This window comes from Lemur catta, chromosome 1 (assembly GCF_020740605.2).
Source record: "Lemur catta isolate mLemCat1 chromosome 1, mLemCat1.pri, whole genome shotgun sequence".
Taxonomy (NCBI): domain Eukaryota; kingdom Metazoa; phylum Chordata; class Mammalia; order Primates; family Lemuridae; genus Lemur; species Lemur catta.
The window spans coordinates 164149949-164172537 of record NC_059128.1 but is presented as its reverse complement, the minus strand read 5'-3'; the positions used below and the strand labels follow the sequence as shown (position 1 = coordinate 164172537).

General features: G+C 40.6%; 1 protein-coding gene across 3 annotated transcripts in view; it reads right to left on the bottom strand.

The window, feature by feature from the left end:
- Positions 1 to 22078, bottom strand: part of COL6A5 (collagen type VI alpha 5 chain) — a 103692-nt gene extending 81614 nt beyond the window's left edge. Inside the window, exons 1-6 of one of the 3 annotated variants that reach the window (XM_045538524.1) lie at positions 21994 to 22078; positions 19419 to 20018; positions 14310 to 14942; positions 9493 to 10053; positions 5912 to 6466; positions 2870 to 3445 (exon numbers count right to left, since the gene is read on the bottom strand). In XM_045538524.1, the coding sequence (XP_045394480.1) occupies positions 2870 to 3445; positions 5912 to 6466; positions 9493 to 10053; positions 14310 to 14942; positions 19419 to 20018; positions 21994 to 22060 (2992 nt within the window). In that variant the 5' untranslated portion in view covers positions 22061 to 22078. Of the gene's footprint in view, positions 1 to 2869; positions 3446 to 5911; positions 6467 to 9492; positions 10054 to 14309; positions 14943 to 19418; positions 20019 to 21993 lie in introns of those variants that run through there. The other 2 variants (XM_045538514.1, XM_045538505.1) reach the window with 2 other exon arrangements.
- Positions 22079 to 22589: the final 511 nt, after the last annotated feature.

Below are 22589 nucleotides of genomic sequence, written 5' to 3'. Positions count from 1 at the left end.
GGAAGGAAAAATAGCAAGAAGTGGAAAGATAATAGAGTTTTTTCAAGTTTTAATTATTTACATGATTCATTTGAGAAGACACTGAAAGATAATCAGAGAAGGAAAGTAGGAAGTTTGAATAGATTTAGTGTACTCATTAAAAAGTAATTACAAAGGCTACAAGACCCTTCAACATACCCAGACTGGAACATTCACCGAAATCAAGGTAATAGTACTACTGTACTATAATTAGTACTCCTACTACTATTAATGCAACCACTTCACATTTGTATTGAGAAATATCATTTAAAAATGCTTTTGGCATACAGTAACAGATAATATTCACAACCAAATTATGAGGACTTATTCTAATTTTATAAATATAGAAATAGAATTCAGAAGTTAAGTGACTTGCCTACAAGCGCACAATCACTATGGAGTGGAGCTGGTATCTGGACCTCTAGATCCTTTTTATCCTTAAATCCAGCACATTTTTCTGCTGCAATATCATAATCCAAATATTAAAACTTACTGGCACAAGAGCTAGTGGCCAGTAAACAAGGCACAGTGTCATCTCCTTGAGTCTAATGTGGAATGTCCCAAGATCAAGGGATGACTTTCTACACTCAGCTCCAATCAAACTCAGTGGCTGTGGTAGGGGCATCACTAGGGTGACTACTAAAGGTAATTCTGACTGTCACACAATTCCTTGTAAGGGTAGTGTGCTAAACTCAGGGATGTGCTGCCTAGATAGACCTTCAAGGAAGGACTTACTTCCCGGCTGTGGGAGTATGATCAGTAGACAGTGTCTAGCTGTCAGCTCCTTCAGGGTCTGTCTCACTACAGAGAGAAGCCTTGCCAGAGGGCAGTCCACATACAGGGACAAAGTGGGAAGGACTTCTCACTCAGTCCCAGCCATCGCAGTCTGACGCTGCACAACTGCCATGGGCAATACTTGCCCCAGAGCTCTCTGCTAGGTTTGGAGCTTTGTTGAGCACATGCCATTGTTTGACTTCTGCCCATCTTGCTTTCCCCTTTATTTCACAGGTGTGGATCCCTAATAAACACCTTGCATCCCAAACTCCAAGTCAGCACCCACCTCCAAAATGTAGGCATGGGAAATGAGAATAAAGTAGCCTCCATATTCCTAGGAAAAGACTGTAGTCTTAGTAATGTACTAGATTTGGTGGCACCCAACAATAAACAAGAGACCAAGCACGCTCGAGGAGCTCATAGTCATGTAACAGGTACAGATAAGAAGACAGTAAATATGTGTTAAGTGCTACCACCAGTAGAAATAGAAGGTACAAGAGTTGGGGACACAATGGGGACATGGGGTCAGGTGTCAGGCCAGGAAACAAGCAAACAAAGGCTGAAACTTGACAGACAAGATGTGGGCAGGGAAATGGTGGGCTGGAGTGTTCATGGTGGGCAGAAGGGTATGCACACAGACACGAAGGAATTTCAGAGTGCCAGGGTGGACTGTGAAGAGGGGAGAGGCAATGAGTGAGATTGGAGTGGTGGGGAGGGGCTAGATGGAGCTTAAGAGTTTGGAAATTGCCTCCAAGGTAAGGGTGAGGGAGGCCTCAAAAAACTGTAAGCAGAGGAGTGGCACAGTTCAGTGTGCAGGAGAAAGATCACTTAGTGCTGAGTGGACTGGCAGAAAGCAGGACAGAGGAAGGGAAGCCCAGGCTTCAGGGTGGGAACCCAAGGACAGGGAAGAATAGGCAGAAGAATTGGGATGGTCCTACTGCCATGGGAAAAATCCTAATTTTTCTTGGATACAGAAGATATCATTCAATATCTGAAACCAAGAAGCTGAATTTATTCCTTACTTAAGTAAGCTAATGCTATGGTGGGCAGGCATGGTTCCATTCAGCAAAGCAAATGCTGATCTGCCACAGGACTGGAGGGAAGCTTTTGCTTGCAATTAGACCAAATACAGAGATGAGAGTGGGTTAATGTTAGCCTTGGAAACATGATTCGTATTGGCTACAAAAGTGAGCCTTATGTTGGTAAAAAGGAAAGAAGAAAGGAAGAAAGAAAAAGAGATGGAGGGATGGAGGAAGGAAGTGAAGAAGGAAAGAAGAGAGGGAAGGAGTTAGCTGACTGACTCATGTGCCAGGTGGGGAGGACTGGGCCAATACAAACCACAGGATTCAGACCTCCCAAGGAGGCACAGCAGCCCTCCCTAGATGGCTTGTCAGACTCTGCTGCTTTTGAGACCAGGTGGCAAATCTCACTCTTCCGTCACCGTCTCTAGCCTACCCATGCCAAGGTGGCTCATAATCAGCTCAGTCCCCTTGCCTCCCTGCTCCTGTCAGCCAGTCTCCAGTACCCCACATTTGACTCTCATATCCTGCCCTCTGCACTAGTGCTCCTTATCCAGAAAAGCACATCAGACCACTTGAACCTTCAATGGCCCTACAGGATGCCTCTATTCCCATTTACAGGGCCCTGGATCTTTGAAGACAAAAGTCTATCTGTTTAAACCATGAAACTCTCCACTAGAGTTTGGCCTGAAACTGATGCCATGTGGCTGCATTGAAACCGTCAACCAAATGGAACAGCATGAGTAGCCACTAAAAGGGTAAGGCAAATGTGATCTTAAGAAGAGTTGCTTTCTGCCACAGAAAAAAAAAGAAAACAAGGCAACAGGGAGGCAAGACAGCAAGGAATGTTTCTGAAACTTTCCTGAATAATCTCTTCAATGCATGCTGTGGTGGGAAGGGAAGTTTGGGATCTTAATCAATAGAGATGAGAAAACTGCTAGTCTGAGCAAAAAATGTTTAGCCCATGACACCTAGGTAATAAGAAGCCAAGACATACTTTATTTTTTGTTTAAACTTTCATTGCTACCCCCATAGAAACTTTAAAAGTAACAACTTACCCTCTTGTGCATTGGTACACATACTTTCTTGTACAGGCATGTAAACATCTTTCAGTTTGTCGAAATTATCCACATGGATAGTATTGTTTTTATTCCCTGCCATAGCCTCAAGTTCCTCTTGGTTGGCCGCTCCTATACCCACTGCAAAGATGGTGATGCCTTTGTTTCTCAACTTCAGCGCTGTGTCATTGAGCAGCGTTCGATCATCAGATTGCCCGTCGGTGATGACGATCAGCATCTGCTTCACGTTTTGTTTGATGCGGCTACCGCGTTCCTCCCTGAACAGGGTGTCCGCATGCTCGAGAGCCCTGGCAGTGAAGGTTCTCCCTCCGGTGTCCCTGCGCCTCCTCAGATTCTCAACGATTGCTGAACTGTTTGGGTATGTGTTAAGGTAGAAAAGAATTTCTGGATATTCAGAGTATTTGAGAGCTCCAAACTGAACTCGGTCCCTGCCAACATCCGCTTTCTTCACCAAATGGATAGTTAGGTCCATCATGTGTTCTCTCTGTGGTGAACTTATGCTGCCTGAATGATCCAGCACAAACACAACGTCTAACAGTTTAATCCTTTTGCAATCTGAAAGAATAAAATAGCAAAAATCACAAACTTTCTGCAGTGCATCCTACACAGACTGCTGAGAAGGGAAGCAAACTAACATTTTCCATGAGCCTACTGTGTGTCAGACACTGCATCTCACTTAGTTCTTAGAGGTGACTGTTGCCATTTCACAGAGAAAAAAAGCTGAGGCTCAGAAAAGTGCAACTTGCCTACATCATGACTCCAAGGACATTTGTACCCTTAACTATATGATTCCACAGTTGGTAGTCCTTACACCACACAACTCTGCTTTGGTATATAGCTCATTAGGACAGGCTTTCAAGTAAAAGGCAACATCAGAAGTTAGTTCAATGCCAATATAATGGTGAGACATTCTAATGTTTGCCAAACCAGTCTGCTATTTCAAAGAGCTCAGGAGCTCATTATGTAAGTTGGGGTTTTTATCCTACTCCTTCTGGCTTCAGCTATCTTTTGACCTTCTGGAAGGAAAACCTTCCCTTGTACATCATGCATCTCCAGTTATTTCTGCTCCTTCCCCTGACCTCCTGAATTAGAACTCAGAAAGGAATGGCCCCAAGTAGAGGGACAGCTGAAGCTCCTATCACGTCTTGCCTGGCCCCAAGTCTTTCTCCACATTAAAAGCCAAGCAACCACTCTGGCTGGGTCTCCAAAGTGTGCACTCTCTCCAAGCTCTTTTCCTTCTCTTAATAACTTAAGCACATGCCTTCCAAAGGTTGTCTTTCTCTACTTTCCACCTGTCCATTTTATCTCCAGTCCTTATTTCTAGCACTGATGTTTCAAATTTTCAAGTCTCAGATACTGTGGATAAGCCCAGTTCACATCTATAAAAACCTGGGGCAATGGCCCAATGAAATGGTGACTAATCATGACTTGACAAATACTTATAAGATGATCTCATGCATGAGTCAGCTGAAATTTCACCTTATGCTATAGATGAGTCCTCCACAAACATTACATTTTTCAAAATGAAGAAATACTAAGATTTCAAAATTGAGGCTATAGTCTTTAAATACACCTCTCAACATTATCAGGAGTTCTAGAATCATTGCCACTCATGGAAAAAAAAAAATCTCCAATTAACTGTTAACAAGGAAGTCTTAGAGCTATCACCTAAACTTTAACTGTTTATGAGACATTTTTTTTTTTTTTTTTGAGACAGAGTCTCGCTCTGTTGCCTGGGCTAGAGTGAGTGCCCTGGCGTCAGCCTAGCTCACAGCAACCTCAAACTCCTGGGCTTAAGCGATCCTACTGCCTTAGCCTCCCGAGTAGCTGGGACTACAGGCATGCATCACCATGCCCAGCTAATTTTTTCTGTATATATTTTTAGTTGTCCATATAATTTCTTGCTATTTTTAGTAGAGATGGGGTCTCGCTCTTGCTCAGGCTGGTCTCGAACTCCTGACCTCGAGCGATCCACCCGCCTCGGCCTCCCAGAGTTCTAGGATTATAGATGTGAGCCACTGCGCCCGGCCCTATGAGACATTTTATTTGTTAACTTTCTAAAAATTTCACACACATAATTTTGAAGAATAAAGTTCAACAGAGGTCTTTATGCTGCCACGGAACAACATACAACAAACTCACTAATGCTTTGTTTTGTTCTCTTCATTGGATCCCAAACACAGATAATAGTACATGATAGATTTAAAAGCACAGGTGTTTTTAGTCTATGTGTAGATTTATAGCAAGTTCTCATTCAAGAGGCATTAAAATTGATAGGCTCAAACTGAAGGTTGCTCAATACAATTTCAAAAGCACTACAATTTGTGAGGTTAAAATGATGACGTCAAATCATCCGAAAAAAAGTCACAAATTAAAATTTTCCAAAGGAATAGATACATGAACAGGCAAATGTAAAATACCTAGTTGATGGAAGTTGCAAAGAATAATGTTAAGTAATGAAAATATACACTATATCTTTAAAATATAAAGAGATTTTTGATAGAGGGGGTGCTTAGGTACTGGATTTAATTAAATTAAGATGAAGATGAATTTGTATTTCTAATCATTTATAGCTTAACAATGGTTATAGGTAGCCAAGAAACAATTCTAGGAAGTCGTTTGGGATTCAAAATTGGCTCTGGAAAATCCAGGTATGTGGGTATTAAAGAGTTGGAAGTTTAATGTAAAATTCTGAGGTCTTTTTGGCATATACTTGAAGGCCCCAAAGCCCAACTATTTTGTGCCAAACTAGCTGGAACCCTTCCTTTGTATCATCACTGAACTGAACGACACTAATCTGGGATTTGTCTGCACCAATTTGAATCTTAGTTAACAGGTTTTTCATGAAAGTTTATCTGAAATATCCCTAGAGGTCATGGATGTTTTAATAAAACATAGATAAGACCAAAACTTAACACCGAAGTTCAGGTAGAAACGAAACAAACAGTACAACACACTGTTCCTCACTATAAAGTCAACAGCTCACATCCTCAAGTCCAGAAGGATAACAGGGTCACTTACCATGGCGAGCACATATGCCAAAGATGAGTTTACTTTCTATTGTCTTTAGATCATCGAAGTTCTCAACGTGAAAAACTAGGGTGCCATCCCCACTGATCTCCTCTAGCTGAGGTCTATTGGCACCGTATACCCCCACAGAGAAGATGGTCACACCTTTGTCCCGAAGAACTCTAGCAGGATTTCTCACAGCATCCTGTGCTTCTCCATCTGTGATGAGGATGAGAAACTTTTTGACTCCAGAACGGGCCCCCATGGGGCCAGTGAAATACTGAGCTATAGAGGTAAGTGCATGTCCCATCATAGTGTTTCTACTGATGAGAGACATTCTGTCTATTGCATCAGAAATTTCTTTCTGTGTAAAGTATTTATTAAGCTGGAACTCTTCCTTTGTATCATCACTGAACTGAACAACACCAATTTGGGTTTTGTCTGCACCAATTTGAATCTTAGTTAACAGGTTTTTCATGAAGGTTTTCATTTTCTCAAAATTTTCATGTCCTATACTTCCAGAACTGTCCACCAGAAACATGACATCAGCTTTCATGTCTTCACATCCTGCATATTATAAAAAAAAGACCAGAAATAAAACAGGCTGGCGTGGTTCTTAGAATATGGAGAAACATTAAGGCAGAAATAAATGTATTAATGAGAAAACACTGCAAATTAACCCAAGCAACTACTGTTATGTTTGAAATTTTAATTTGCTTCTTTAGTAGAAGCCTGTGGATAAGAATTCTGAATCAGAAATCCATTGAAGATTACCTAAGGAGTTGTAAAGAGGAAATGCAACTTCCAAAGTATGTATTCATTCATGCATGCATGCATGCATCACTCATAATTCATTTATTCATAATTCATTTATTCATAATTCTGGAGGTATCTGAAATGCCAAGCATCAGCCTATGTGCTAAGGATGTAGTGGTGATCAAAAACATGGAATCAGAGCCAAAGTAATCAATTTCCTGCACTCATAGGGCTAATACTCCAGGGTTTTAGGTATATTCTTGAAAAACACAATTCCCAATAATTTTTAAATAGCATTATTTCTGGGAATAATTTTAAGTGATTTCATAAACACTATAAATCAATATTATAAATTGGAGTGATGATCGCACTGCACTTTAGCCTGGGCAACAGAGTGAGACCCCCATCTCTTAAAAAAAAAAAAAAGGAAAAGAAATTGGAGTGAAAAGTTTTTACTAGAGATTATTATTTCTTATTATTATCACTTATTAGTGATTAATGCTTCAGTAAGCACATATCCATTCAATATGGACTGTTCCTTTATTTATACATAAAACTTTTAGGTAGCCCACTGATTGGAAATGGACATTTATGTACATATGTATATATGTACATATATACACACATATAAGACCAATTTCTATAAACTATTGGAAAGTTTGGGTGAGGCAAAGACATAAAAATATTTTATAACCAAAATATTTGTACTCTCGTAATATCCTGAAATAAAAATTTAAAAAAAAAGAAAATGCAGAGCAAAACCAGATTGTTAAAAAAAAAAAAAAAAAACCTATTGGAAAAAAACTGTTAATCTATAATCTCTACCATCCTCTAACCAGTCTCTCTCTCTCCACACTTAGAGTCTACCCAATACTACTCGAAAATAAACTCTTAGCATCAGCCATATATAGAAAAATGAAAAGATGTTAATTAATATTTAATAACTTGTGCTGTATAAGGCCAATCCCCTGATCCACCAAAGAGACTGTTTCTTGCCCCCTAGTATCTGCTTTCCCATTCTCCTATGTTAATAAAGTTTTAGCTAGGGAGATGGTTGCCCAGCTAAAGATGATATTTCCCAGCCTTCCTTGAAGCTAGGTGTGGCCATGTGACTCAGTTTTGGTCAATGGTATGAGCAGAAGTGGTCTGGCCACTTCTAGGTCTCACCATTAAGACAACTGAGTGCGGTGGGCTCCCCTGGTCCTTTCTCCCTTTCCACAGACAGGAAGTGATGAAAACTGGATCTTCAATCTTGACCTAAACATGGAAGCTATGTGGATGGAACAGCCTCTTTATGAGGCCTGGACTGTTCACCCCAAACTATTATGTAGCAGAAAAATAATATTCTATATTGCATAGTCTGCGTTTTTTTTTAATAGCAGCTTAACCTGGCCCCTACCAGTATACTGTGTCTCACTCCATCTGCATCTGCTCTGAGACTTGTTAGTGTTTTTCTAGCCCCTCAAGCTTTGGCTCCTTAGTTTTCCTGCCTCTCTGTTCACCATCTTATGCTTATTTTCTTGTCCACAGCTTGCCTCCTCCTCCAGGCATGCAAGTGTTCAGGCTGACTACTTCGACTGCAACTGCCTGAACTGCAAGAGATAGACTGCACCTCCTCAGGTGCATCCAGGACCTTCTCCCTTAAAAGGACCTGAGATACAATTTACTTTATGCTTCCTAAAACCCCTTTACTTTTCTTGGCATCAATCCCAGGACACCTTGGGAAATGTTGACTCTGGCATTCTTTTTAAGATATCCTGAAGACTCAACTTTGTTACTGTCCACAACAGGGAGAAAAATAAACAAAATCGTGACTTAGGATCTTGCTGTTAATGCTACTTATTTCCTTATTTATTTATTTTTGTTTTTGTTTTTTAGTGGCTCGGGGAAAATTCAAACACTTTCACTTTAGTAAGTTCAAATAAATGAGAATTCTCTTCCTTGCCTCATCAGTTAACATAATAACCAACTTCTGCAATGGCTAATTTTTACACAGCACTTACTATGTGCCAGGCACTTCTCCAAGTGCTCCACATGTGTTGTCACCACTAAGCTTCACAATAAGCTACAAACAAGGAAACAAAGGCAAACAGACAGCAACTTATTCAGGGTCCTCGGCTAATCTGTAGGAAAGCTGCGGTTTTAACCTTGACTCTGACTCCAGCATCCTCTTTCTCCACCAGTAAGTGAATGTACTTCTCAACAGGCAACATTTTCATGTGCTAACAGTGGCAATCAGCACATACCATCCTGACCTGGTACGGGCTATTATTAATAAAAGAAATAACAAACAACCAGTTATGGGAATTTCCATAATATAAGAATAATAGCATTTATGATGCTCGACCTATAACGATTCTCTGATGTAGGTATTATCCTCATTTTATAGATGAGGATGTTTCAGGCTCAAGCAGAAAAGTGAGTTGAACCCTAATCTACCTAGAACCAAAGTCCATTTTCTTTCCACGGCACCCATCTGTGCACATGCACATACACACTGTACTTCCCTGTACTCATCTGTGTGCACACACACACAGCTCACATGTAGAATAGAGTCTCTTTCACTGCACAGCACTGGGTTATGTCAAGGCCACAACATTCTTAGCAACCTTCCTACTATGATTTCCAAGATGGCCTTGGGGTAGCTGTCTATAGAGGGATCCTCCAATCTTGGCATTGGGTGTATGGTGAGGGACTGAATCCCTCCGTGGTGATAAAAGAAGTTAGCAAAATGTTATCCAGACAACTGGTCACATCAGGCCTTGTCTCAGCCTGCCATTAATCTGCCTAAGCAGTTGAAGAAATGTGAAGAATAAAGTCTTTTTCATTTTTCTTACCTTTTTCAGTGCAGATTCTGTGAACAACTTCATTTTTTATGCTCTTTAAAGCATCAAAGTTCTGCCCAAAGTTAACCCTTTCTTCTTTCCCAGCAATTTGTTGCAGTTCTGCTTTTTCAGCATCCCCAATGCCAACTGCATAGATGGTGATTTGCTCAGCCCTTAGTCTCTCAGCAGGTTCCAGGACTCTATCCGAGGACTTCCCATCAGTCAGAACAATGAGGTAACAGGGAACCCCACTTGTCCTATCTTTGCTTCCATTTTTTATTATTGGCAGTATGAAATCCAGGGCTTCCCCAGTATAAGTGCCACCTTCTAGTTGCTTGATGTTAGCAACAGCCTTGCTTAAGTCAATGTCATTAGAATAGTCAGCAATATTAAATTCCACTTCCCTCTTATCTGAATACTGCACAACTCCAACTCGGACTTTGTCTGGGCCAACGCTAAACATTCCTATTGTTGACAACATAAACTCCTTGATTTGCTCAAACTGCTTTTTCTGGATGCTGGTTGAGCCATCAATGAGGAAATAGATATCAGCCTCCTTTGTATCCACACAGCCTGCAAAAAAAAAAAAAAAGTAAAGTGCATTCTTTATTTTGTTTTAGTTTTTTTCTATTTCAGCATATTACAGGGGTACAAATGTTTAGATTACATATATTGCCCTTGCCCCACCCAAGTCAGATCTTCAAGTGTGTCCATCCCCCAGGCGGTGCTCACCGCACCCATTAGATGTATATATACTCATCCCCTCCTTCCCCTCCCATCTGCCTGACACTCAATGAATGTTATTACTAAATATGCACTTCAGTGTTAATCAGTTAATACCAATTTGATGGTGAGTACATGTGGTGCTTATTTTTCCATTCTTGGGATACTTAGTAGAATGGGCTCCAGCTCTATCCAGGATAATACAAGAGGTGCTAGACTCTGCACACTTCATCAAAGCTCATGCCAATTTTCTTCTTTAAAATTTACAAATTTGTAAAGAAATTGAAACAGAGCAAGATGTAGTGGTTTGTCTAACATTACACAGCCAGTTAATTAAAGAGTAAGGACCAGGTTCCCAAGCCTCCAGACTCTAAGTTTTCTAGTATTGACACCTGCTTCAGACAGTTTATACCTCACAATTTCTTGAGAAAAGGCATAGGATGATGACTTTCTGTGATTACCTCCCCAATAACCTCTTCTTCCCAGACAACTAGAACAATATATTTAAAGCTAAAATCACATTATTCTTCTACTTAAATAATCTATCATTGCATTTGGAATTTAAAAATCAAAAATTGGCCTTGTCTTGCCTCCTGCTTTTCTGACTCTTATTTCCAGCAATTCTTTATCTCACCCATTGTGCTCCAACAACATTGGGCTTATTTTTCTTCTTGGAATGTACCCAGGGCCTTTGTTCTTGCCCTCCTCTCTTCTTGGAATATACTTCCCCCCATATATTCATGTGGCTGGTTCCTTCTCATCATGGACGTGTCAAGTCAGTTCTTGAAAAAGGCCTTCTCTTACCCTCTAGCTAAAGTACATTGGTCATTATCTACCCTATCAACCTGTTTGTTTTCTGTATGGCACTTTCTGAAATTACCTTATCCATTTGTTCATGAGCACAACCTGTTTCTTACCACAAAACGTTAGCTCTATGAGGACAAAGACTTTGCCTAGTTCTCTGCTTCTGCCCAGTAGGCCTGGCACATCATAGGAGTTCAACAAATTTCTTTTTAATAAAAGACCTTTCAATGTTCCTTCCTTTGTTAAGCTGAATCTATGAAAAAAGTACTTTAGATTTCTCTGTACTACCCCACGTAGTCATTTGTCAAAACTGGGTAGGAAAAAGAGCATATTTTCAAAATTTAGGTTACTTATGCTATTATCTGATTGAGTATATGAACTGATCCTTAAGATATAAGACAATTTAGTCATTTCATAACTATTTTGTTTCTTAACAGCTTCTGGGTAATTTATAGCTACTGATACTGCCTTAGGCTATGGGAAGTTGTTTCTTTGGAAATCAGAAATACTAGAAATAAGTGTGACCCTGAGAATTAAACTATGAAATCAATACATAAAGTATTAGGGCAAAGATAAGCAGTTATCTGCAAAAGGCAAGCCTGATCCCAGGCCAGCAAAACTTGAAAGTAACCAGAATAAATTGATTTATACATATAATACAGAAGAATTAAGTATTCATCACAAGGAAGGTAGAGGTGGTGAGCCATGAGGAAGAGAAAAATGTAAATCTAAACCACTTCATATAAAAGAAAAATTAAGTCATCCTCTCAATTGCACTAGCTACATTTCAATTGCTTAACAGCTACCATATTGGACAGCATAGGTAGAGAACGTTTCTATCATTACAAAATTTTGATTGGACAGTGCCAAAGAATGTGTCCCTTGGCTCAAAGCCTCCGCTGTGCAGTTATATATAAAGAACCAGAAGTGTCTAGAAATTTACATTCACCCATGTGCTGGAATGTAAATTCTAGTTACATTGTCCCCTGACTGGGACAATTCTAAGGTTTGCTCTACACTGTCTCTAGAATGACACAATGGAAGTAAGCCAACATTACCCTCCATGGGACTTTTCTTATCATTCTTCCCTTCCTGTTTTTACTTCCTCATTTCCCTATCAATCTTCATTTTTTCCTGGGAATGCTTCCCTAATATATCAATTTCATGTGAATCCTTGCCTGGCATCCACTTCTGAGGAACCTAGCCTAAGTCAGGTACCAATATTTGAGAGCAAATGAATTAATAAGAAGCCACCTAGTGAGGCTTTATCTTCCTAGTGGGAAGATAGCCATCCCACTTGGATGGCCTTTGCCCTAACCTTGGTCCCCTACCTTCCCATTTAGAATTTCTATTATGACAATCATAGCTTTTTTGTCACATTATTGCAAACTCCCTGAGAGAGACCACACCACACATGCCTCCTATGCCCTAATAGTTGGTACTATACCAAAGTGGCTGCCATTCTGAGGGACTCTCCTACATATCACTTAGGAGGTAACAGGAAACCTATTTCTTGCTGCTGCCTTGCAATGTAAACATGCCAGAAAATCCAGGGCTGGCCCAGGATGCATCCTTAAAGTTGCCTTCAAATGACTGGTCTGAGGTTAAAATTAGACATTAATATCATTGGAAGATTACAATTCCTTTCCATGTGAGTGTTGCCAAATTCGTCTTTCAATTGCTTGGAAGCATTTTATCTGCAGAGAAAATGTGTGAAGACAGCAGATATCTCAGAATCAGTTAAACTCAAAGTCACATCAAGTATCTCTTAGTATGTAGCTTTGAAAAGAGCTCAAACAGCTCTTACAGCAGAATTCACAAAGAATCTTAACTAGGAGATCCTTCACTAAAACGATCAAAGAAAAGTAATAAAAAAGATTAAAATGTGAGAAAATACTAGTGGTTATGCATAAAAATTTAGGTACAAGGATATCCCTGGGAGACTTTTATAAGAGCAAAACATTGGCAATGACCTATATACCCAACAATTTAAGATACGTTAAACAAATTATGGAAACAAGTAGGTATTATTTCCAAACTAAAAAGAATGTTGCAAAAGAATACTTAAGGAAACAGGCAAAAGTTCATAATATAAGGTTGACAGAAAAGTGGGTAAGGTAGATAATACTGGTTATCCCAATATCCATTTTCTTCTTCCTCTACGCTAATTAAATCCCCAATTTTTACCTAGGTACCTGGCTGCCCCAAACAAAGACTACATTTCCCAGGTCCCAATTTTACAACCAGGTACAACATGTGACCAAGTTCTGGCCAGTGGGATGTAAGCAGAAATGGTATGTGTAACTTTTGGGATATCCTTAAAGACAAGGGGGTGGAGGCCTGCCCTTTTCCTTCTCTTTCATCTTTCTTGCTTGCTGGATGTGAATGTGATGCCTGGAGCAGGTATCTTGCACAATGGTCCTAGGAAAAAAGGTCTCAAACAGCAAAAAAATAACATAGAAAGAGACAGAATCCCTGACACTGTGGTGTATGTACCACACCAGATCAGTCTGCCTACCTCTGGGCTTATATGTGAAACAAACAAAAATAATAATAATTTTACCCTCTTTCAATCACTGTTATTTTGGTTTTTTTTCTGTTGGTCACACCTAAATGTAATCATGACTGGTACAAGTTACCCAACTGCATATGTTTATACTGTCCAATATGGCGCCACCGGACACATGTGGCTATTAAAATTAAAATGAATTGAAACTATATTACATTTAAATTTCAGTTCCTCCATCACACTAGCCACATTTCAAGTGCACAGTAGCCACATGTGACTGATGGCTGCCCTATTGGACAGTGCAGATAGAGAACATTTCCATCATCACAGAAAGTTCTATCGGACGGCATTGCTATATATAATGTGATATAATTTTTACAACTGTGTGTGTCTGTGTAGGTATGCATGAGTGGAATGAGGAGAGAGAGAGACTAAAAGACAAGGGAAATAAATGCTAAAGAATGGTTTTATTTAAAAATAGGATTACAGATGATTTTATTTTCTTCTGTACGTCCACTCACTGTTATAATATTTTATAATTAACATATATTACTTTTTTACGTTTTATCGAGATATGACTTACACCTTATAAAATTGATCCACTGTAAGTGTATCATTCAATTTTTAGTAAATTTATGAAGTTGTACGGCCACCACCAAAGTCTAGTTTTAGAATATTCCCACAACTCCTAAAAATTCCTTTATCCAATTATAGTCAATCCTCACTCCTGCACCAGCCCTAGGTAACCACTTACATAATTTCATAATAAGAAAAGTATTTTTTAAAAACATACCAGTTTTATCAAGTTCCATTTGTTCAGCATGAGTAGAAATTTGGGACCATATTTCATTTCGGAGCTTTTTCTGGAAGTTTTTACTGTAAGTTCCCAAGTCTGCATAGGACTCCAGCATGGAAATGGTCTGTCCCGGCGGGTAAGACACTACGTCTTCTAACTGGGTGTTGTTAGCCCCTTGGATGCTAATGGCAAACACAGTGGTGTCCTCCAGCCGAAGGTCCAGTGCAGCCTCACGCACCTTGTCATCTGATGGTCTGTGGGTGACCAGGACTGCAATCTGAGGCACCCCCTGTGCCCTTCTGCTGCCACTTGACTCTGAGAAGCTGTCTCTCCTCATCTGCTCGATGGCAGCCCCAGTACTGGATTTCCCAACCTGGAGAGAAAGTTTCTGGATTTGCTGCTGAAATTCAGATTGGGTTGTGCTCAATTTCAGAAAAGAAATGGCCTCTGCGCTATCACTATAGCTCATCAGTCCAAGCTGCATGCAGTTGTCCTTCACATCCATGGAGCTACTAATGTTCTCCAGAAAGCTCTGAAGGTTCCTTAAATTTTGGCTGGTACCAAGTGACTCGTCCACCAGGAACACAAGGTCAGCAAGTGAATCTTTCTCACAGGTTATGGGGAGGGGAACTACAGAGGGAGGAAAAGTATGAGGATTAGTATAAATCACCGGCCCAGGGAGAGAAAGGTACTTTACAGATTGTCAAAATGCATTAGTGAAAATAGAGGCAGTCATGACAGATGTAGTTAGCATTGTTTTCTTTCAGTCAACAAAAGACCAAAATTCTGAACAAGACTTACAACATCATTGACTTCAGAAGTTTTGCATATGCCATTTCCTCCATCTGAAGAATGCTTGCCAATTTCCTATCACATCCTACCCCCACCGTCATCTCCACAACCACCATCCCCACCAGCACGACCACCACCATCTTTACCACTACCACCATCCCCTCAAGTGCTGGGATGCAGGGATGAGTTAGCAGAAATATCTCTGACCTCAGGAAGCTCACTTCTACGGTGAGGGCAGATAACTTATACTATGCTATTTCAGACAGTAGTAAGTGCTAGCAAGGAAATAAAACAGGTGATTTTATCGAGTGGCTATGCTGGGCATGTGGGGGTAGCTAACTCACCTGAGGCATGAAGAAGCCAGCCTCTCTGAGAGGATCACATCTGGGCTGAGATATGAGTAAAGAGAAGGATTCAGTCATGTGGAGTTCTGAAGGAATTTGGGCAAAAAGAACAGCAACAGGTAGGAACAAGCAAGAAGCCCAGGGTGGTTGGAGCCCGTGAATGAGGGGAAACAATGGTGGCTGTGGTCAGGTGGCAGGGTCCAGGTCATCTAGGAGTCACATGATCTGAAGTAAATCTCTTAAATATCACTCTTATTGCCGAGGGGAAATAATGAATTCAGGGATAACAACAAAGAAACAATTACCCTAGTCCAAGAAAGAGATAATGGTTCTTGGACAAGTATTATAGGAGCTAAGATGGAGCAACAGGGTAGTTTTGATACATGATTTAGAGGTAGAACAGAAAACTTGATAAATTAGATACAAGCATTGAGAAGAAAAGAGGAAGTGGTGAAAACTCCTGGGTTTTTGGCCTGAACAACTGAGTGGATGGTGATGTTGTCTTTTTCCAAGATAGGGAACATAGTGGGAAGAACAAGTTATAAGGGGGATTCAGGAGTTCCATTTCAGACATGCCAAATTTGAGAAGCTATTGGACCTTCAAGTGAAGATGCCAGGTAAACAGTTGATTACACAATCTGGACTCTAAGGGAGAGTACACCATATTCACATAAAACACCTACTCCAAGCACAGGTGGATGAACAGCAACTAGAAAGAGTAGCCAAGAGATAACCTCAATCTTGCTGAAAACTACACATGAGGACTATGAGTTCTTAGAAGGCAGAGGCATGTCTTACTTATCTCTATCCCTCCAGTACCTGGTGCCTGGTGGGAACTCAGAAATATTTGTGGAATTAAATATAATTCTCATATATCTACCAATATACTCTGAATCCCACAGAGTTGGTTAAAACAAACTCCCAGTGTGGCCTGCTCAAGTTAGTATTTATTTACAAACAGTTGTTACTATTAATAATATAAAAATAAACCATGTGCCAAATGCCATGTAAGTCATCTCACTCATAAGGTAAACACGATTATCCTCACTGTATAGGTAAAGAAACTGAAGCTTAGCGTTAAGCAACTTACTCGAGGTCCTAAGTGGCCAAGCCAGAGTTTGAACCTAGACCTCCCTGATGCCAAAACCCTTGCTCTTAACTTCCAAAAGTGCAGGACAGGGTCCTGTCAAGCAATACCTTGTACTACTGCTGCAAGCTAAGTTAGAAAAAGTGAGACAAGCATGATCAGCACAAAGAGCCCTCTAAGAAGGTGGTAAAGCTCCACTGTCCTACAGAACTCAAGCTAAGCAGCCACCTACAGGGTGGGAGGATCCCCAAGACCCTGCGGGTCAAGGGCCATAGGATATTTCTTCTCTAGGAGAAGCAGCACCTAAGCCCTAAGAACTTGCTATGGCATCTACATTTCCCTAAGGGAGAAGCAGTGAGGGATGAGGACAGTGAAGGGAAAGGGACCCCCTGGTACCTCAGGGGCAACACCTACTGTAGCAGAGCCTTCTAGATGCTTGCTAAACTCTAGTCCCTCTTCTTGGTCATAGAGCTAGACCTGATCTCTCAGCCTCACTGCAGTTAGGTATAGCCATGTGACTAACATCCAACCAGTGAAATGTGAGCAGAAGTAGTTTCTCTTCCAGGTTCAGCCCATAAAACCCTCCCATGAGTCATCTTCCATCTTTTAACGCTTCTATCATCTGTATGCCAATTCTTAGGGCACCTTGGAAGTCATATTTGAAGATGGAAGAGCCACCACCAGCCTAGATACCTAAACAGAGGAAGACAACCCAGCACCCTAAACACTGGCCCTATAATGTTACAAGATAAAAAAACTTCTTATTATTCAGGAAGTCTACTTGCTTAAAGCCTAGCCTGGTTGTACTAAAAACATCAGCCCATAGCTATAGCCATGGAATGAGGAAATGGTAGAGCAAGAAGGAAATTTCAAGATCATCCCAACTCACACATCTTACAAATGAGGGTGCTGATGCATGGCCCAGAGATATGGTGTCACCTCTCTAAGATCATATAGCCAACTAGTGTCATCTTTTGATCTGTGGTTCAGGCCACTTCGTATCATACCATGTGGCTTCCTGGATCTTAGGACTAGATAGCACCTGCCAGAATGTCCCACTACCACCAACTGATCACAGCAGCAGCCAGGAAAATCCATTATGCTGGAAATTCTCTCTACTTTCCTTCAAAAAGAATGACTGGATCCTCTAATCAGTACAACATACTATTGACCATCTCCCTTAAGCTGTGTGTTGTCCTGTTTTGCCTGCTCATCAATACTACATGTGCAGCCTCCTCATTTTCCCCATTCCTTACTGGTGTTTCCTGGGACTACTTCCCAAGTAAACTATTTGTACTCAAGGGTCTTCTCTTTTGGAGTCTTCATGGAGAACTCACCTAAGACACAAATAAAGCACTTTTCAAGTGATAAGTTGTGAGTTAAGGGGGTACAGGTAGTCCTCCTTTTGACCTAGGGGATCAAGAATGAAAATTGATGAGAAAAAGGTCCTCTGCATTTTTTCATGAAATACACGGACTTCCCAGGGATGGAAGGAAAGGCCATTCTGGCACTGGCTGGCTGGCAGCTTAGGGATAATAGAAGATGGCTTTCTGGCCTGGGAATCAGAATTCTCCCAAAGGAAACCAGCTGCAATGGGTGGGTAAGCGCTGCCTTTGTGTAGCTTTGCACACAACAGACATCAACATGGATGATGGCACCTTAGAGAAAAGGTTTATACAGTCACATGAGACATTCTCGAGGGTTTTCAGAAAGTAAGTTGGGGAGAATTTTACACTGAAGGTGTGATAGCTAAGGTCTTAAATTATACAAGTGAAGGTACTGAGTCAGTTCAATTTGAGATGCTTCTAACTGATCTCATTCATACCCATAAGCTTGTCAGAAATACTTTCAGTACTTCTTCAATTCAAAGATCAACTCTACTGGAAGATACACCATTATTTAATGACAGCTCTTCAGAAATTTTTTTAAGCACTACTGAAAGACACATCCTAACATCAAAAATGTTAAAATGTGGGGGAGAGAGGGAAGTACGTCTTAGATGTAAAAAATATTATCATAAAATGATTGCATAAGTGGGAGAGCTAATGAGTCTTTAGTAGATCCTGATACTCACTAGAGAGATTTTACCTCTATGGGGAAAATAATGGCTCAGGAGGGGATGGGCCAACACAGCACACGGAGGGCTCAAGACCGCAGTACACTGCATTGTGCTACTGTACAATGGAGGGTATCCCTACTTCTGCCTGGCTGAACACAAAGTATAAACATGTGCTAATAGGGTCTAATTCTAAGGTTACCATTCCCATTGAGTGTTGCTACGTATCAGTTAACAGGCATTTATTAAATATTTATTGTGTGCCCCATACCATACCAGGACTATGAGAGAAAGAGGACAGATAAGGATCTTATTTCTTTATCTGTAAGACCCTCATGGATTCAACCATTAAGAAATAGAACAGCTCGTTGTCAGGCACTGAGCTAGGCACAAAGCATACAGGGGTGAATATAAGTTGCCAATTCTGCCCTCATGTGCTACCAGTTCCTTGCTGGTGGGGAGGGAAGGAGAACAAACACAGAAATGGAAAGTTAAGGGAAAGTGCTGCTGTCACAGGGTGTGCACAAGGAACTGTGAAACCCAAAAGGAAATTTAAAAGGAAAGCATTCCAAAAGGATAAGAATGTAGGGGTAAGATTTAAATATGACAGGAGTTATTCAAGCTATAAGAAAGCAGAGGAGTGCATCAGGATTCCTATCAGAGAAAATGGCACAAAGACAGAAGCAAGCAAGGGTATGATGTATAGATGTTTCCACTACTTCAATATGGCTATTCATAAAAACGGAACAGGAGTTGCAGGAGATAAGGGTGGCCAGACGAAGGTCTGTATGGGGATCAGGCACCTCTTCAACCTCGGGCTTCCTCACCTTGGGCATCAGCATCGACTGCTGCTTCCTCGTACTTTGTTACATCCTTGATGATCTGCGTCATGTTTTGGGAAAACATGCTGAGGTCTCTGACCGTCCGAAGGTTGAAATGAAACTGAGACGTGGCCATGGACTTCAGGTTTTCCTCAGATGCTTTCTGCATCCCCACAGAGATGATTTTCACCCCGTCTTTCCGCAGGGCCTCCGAAGCCTCTTCCACGTCATCCTCAGACTCAGCCGAAGCCAGGACCACCAAAATAGGGGGAAACTGCTTCTTGTCTCTCCCATTTGTGGGTGCAGAGAAGTAAGTCCTGTGAGCCTCCTGGAGAGCACTTCCTATCCTCAGGGACCCGCCGATGAACCCAAAGTTCTTCTTGAGGTGGTTCAACATGGGGTTCCTGCTCCGGAAGGTGCTCAGCTGGAATTCGCTGTGGAGCTCGTCGCTGTACTGGGCCAGGGCCACGCGGTATTTGTCGGCCCCTATGGGGAGACTGTTGATCATTTTGTTGACGAATGTTTTCACAAATGGGAAGGATTTAATTCCCAGGTGATCAGAGCTGTCCACCAGAAACACCACATCTGCATACTCAGGGCCTGGCCCTATCAAAATAAAGTGACAACAAACAAAAACAAGGTTATTGTTCAGCCTTTACATTTTAGACCACAGTACTCATTTGAGACTATCTTCTAGTATTAAGTGTATATCAGAATCCCAAGGAAAGGGTCTTCTGGAGGTCAAACAGAAGAAACTGTAATTGCTTTTACTAAAATGTCAAACAAAAGGACTTTAATGTTAGCCAACAGATTTTTCTTCCTTAAGTCTATACCAGAGGCAACCAACATTGTTTTTATTTTTTAGTCCTGGAATCCCGAACTGTGATGTTGTTCTAAAGGATAAATAACATGATACCACCCAAGAAAGTCCCAAAGTGGTCTATGGATATCAATTTTTGGTAGTACAGAGGAAGCAGCTGTCTTAGGTTGGAGAGGTTAGAAGCAGAGTCTAAGACCAGGATTTCAGGTGAATGGGCTCGATGAAGAGAGAAGTGGGACAGGACAAGGGAAGGAGCAGAGAAAGGTGTGTCGTCAAGTAAGGTCCAGCTTTAGCCTGCTCTGCAGGGAGCTCTGGAGCATAAATTACAGCAAAGCTATCCCTCCTTGAGGCAATAAGGTCAGTGTTTTGGGCTCCCCTATCAGTAAGTCATTGAATGCAGACCATCCCCAGGAGTGGCAGGGAAGGAGCAGAAGTGCTATGGACATAACCTCTTAGGTAAGACAGCTCTTGGAAAGCCCAGAGAAATTCTCCTGAGAAAGAGAGGCACACTTGTGAGCTGTTGCAGGAAATATTCACAGCAGATAAGGGAGGGGTTCCCCAGCCTGATAAGGAGTTATGGCAAGGGGAAGCACCGACAGCATCTACTTTAGCAGTCATGACCAGTCACCTCCACTTGTGAAATCAGTGATGTGGTGGTAAATGTCTAACAACTGGCTCTTTCTTTCAAAGTAACTCAGAAATTTGCTAGGAAATCCTAAGGTAGCACAGTGCATAGTTAGAAATGCATCTTTGAACTATTTTTTATTAAATAGTAATTATAAGAGAGTAGAAAAACCTAGCTTTCACGTTCCATACATACACAGATGTGCACACACACAGAGTCAGGCACCCCGTAATGATGTTTTGGTCAATGACAGACTGCACATGTGACAGTGGTCCCATAAAATCATAAGGGAGCTGAAAAATTTCTATTGCCTAGTGGCATTACCATTTTTTTGTTTAGACATAAGTATGTTTAGATACACAAATACTTACCATCACGTTATAACTGCCTACATATTCAGTACAATAACATGCTGTACAGGTTTGTAGCCCAGGTGCATAGACTATACTATATAGCTTAGGTGTGTAGTAGACTATACCATCGAGGTTTGTGTAAGTACACTCAACGATGTGTAAGTACACTCTGTGATATTCGCACAATGATGAAATTGCCTAATAATGCATTTCTCAGAGTGGATCCCTGTCATTGAGTGATGCATGACTGCGTACGTGTGTGTACATATATATACTAACTACATAAATATATACATACTTGCAAAAGAAATGTATGTGTATATATATGTGTGTATGTGTGTGTATGTATATAGCTATATATAGATATATTTATACCTTTAAAATAGAAGGAAGGCAATGATTAAGCCACAAAAATACTTAGAATTTGTTTTCTGTGTAGGGTTCTTTTCTTCTACTTGTTAAGACCAAGATTAAAATGGACCTATAAACAAATGGATTGACTGTGTTCATGGAGACATGGGACATTGAGACTGAAGCAAATCAATGAATAATTAAACTTTATCTAGCCAGGTATAACATAACTAATGACTTTTGCCCATAACTTTGTGCTATCTTTGAGAGTTTAAGTTTGATATTACATATCTACAACTATTTCTAAGTATTGTGTACTTTGATATTTTAGTAAATAAATAAATTCTTTATTTACCTCTGTTTGTTAAAGTTTGCTGAGACATAGGAACATTTATTTTTCTACATAATAGTAAGCATAAAATATACTGGTACCTGGGCTCTGATCTGCCAATGTTTCACTCCAAAGAATTAGGACAAATATAATCAGCAGGATCTTCATTTTGTGAAGATTTCTTACTTTTATCTGCAAAAGAAATATTTATTTGCAATATAAAAAGTCTTATTGTATACCAGGAAGTAATTATTGGGATAGTTGTATTAGAGCACAATACACTGTGCAAGTATTTGTCAAGCAGTGCCAAGTGTTCCATTTGAGTATCTGGAAAGTCTCTCAAGAAGGATGGGTTCAACCAAGCCCAGACTGTGAAGATTAAAATAAATACCTATTCTTCAATGCTCGGACATTTATGAATATCCACAAGCATCGAGAACAGCCAGGAAGACATGACCTCACCAAACTAACTAAATAAGATACCAGCAACCAAACACAGAGTGATGGAGATAGGTATCGTTTCAGACAAAGGTTCAAAATAGCTGTCCTGAAGAATCTCAATGAATTTCAAGACAACATAGAGAAGGAATTCAGAAGCCTGGTGGAGAAATTTAACAAAGAGATGGAAATAATAAAAAAATCAAGCAGAAATCCTAGAGCTTAAGAATTCAGGTGACAAACTGCAAAATGCATCAGA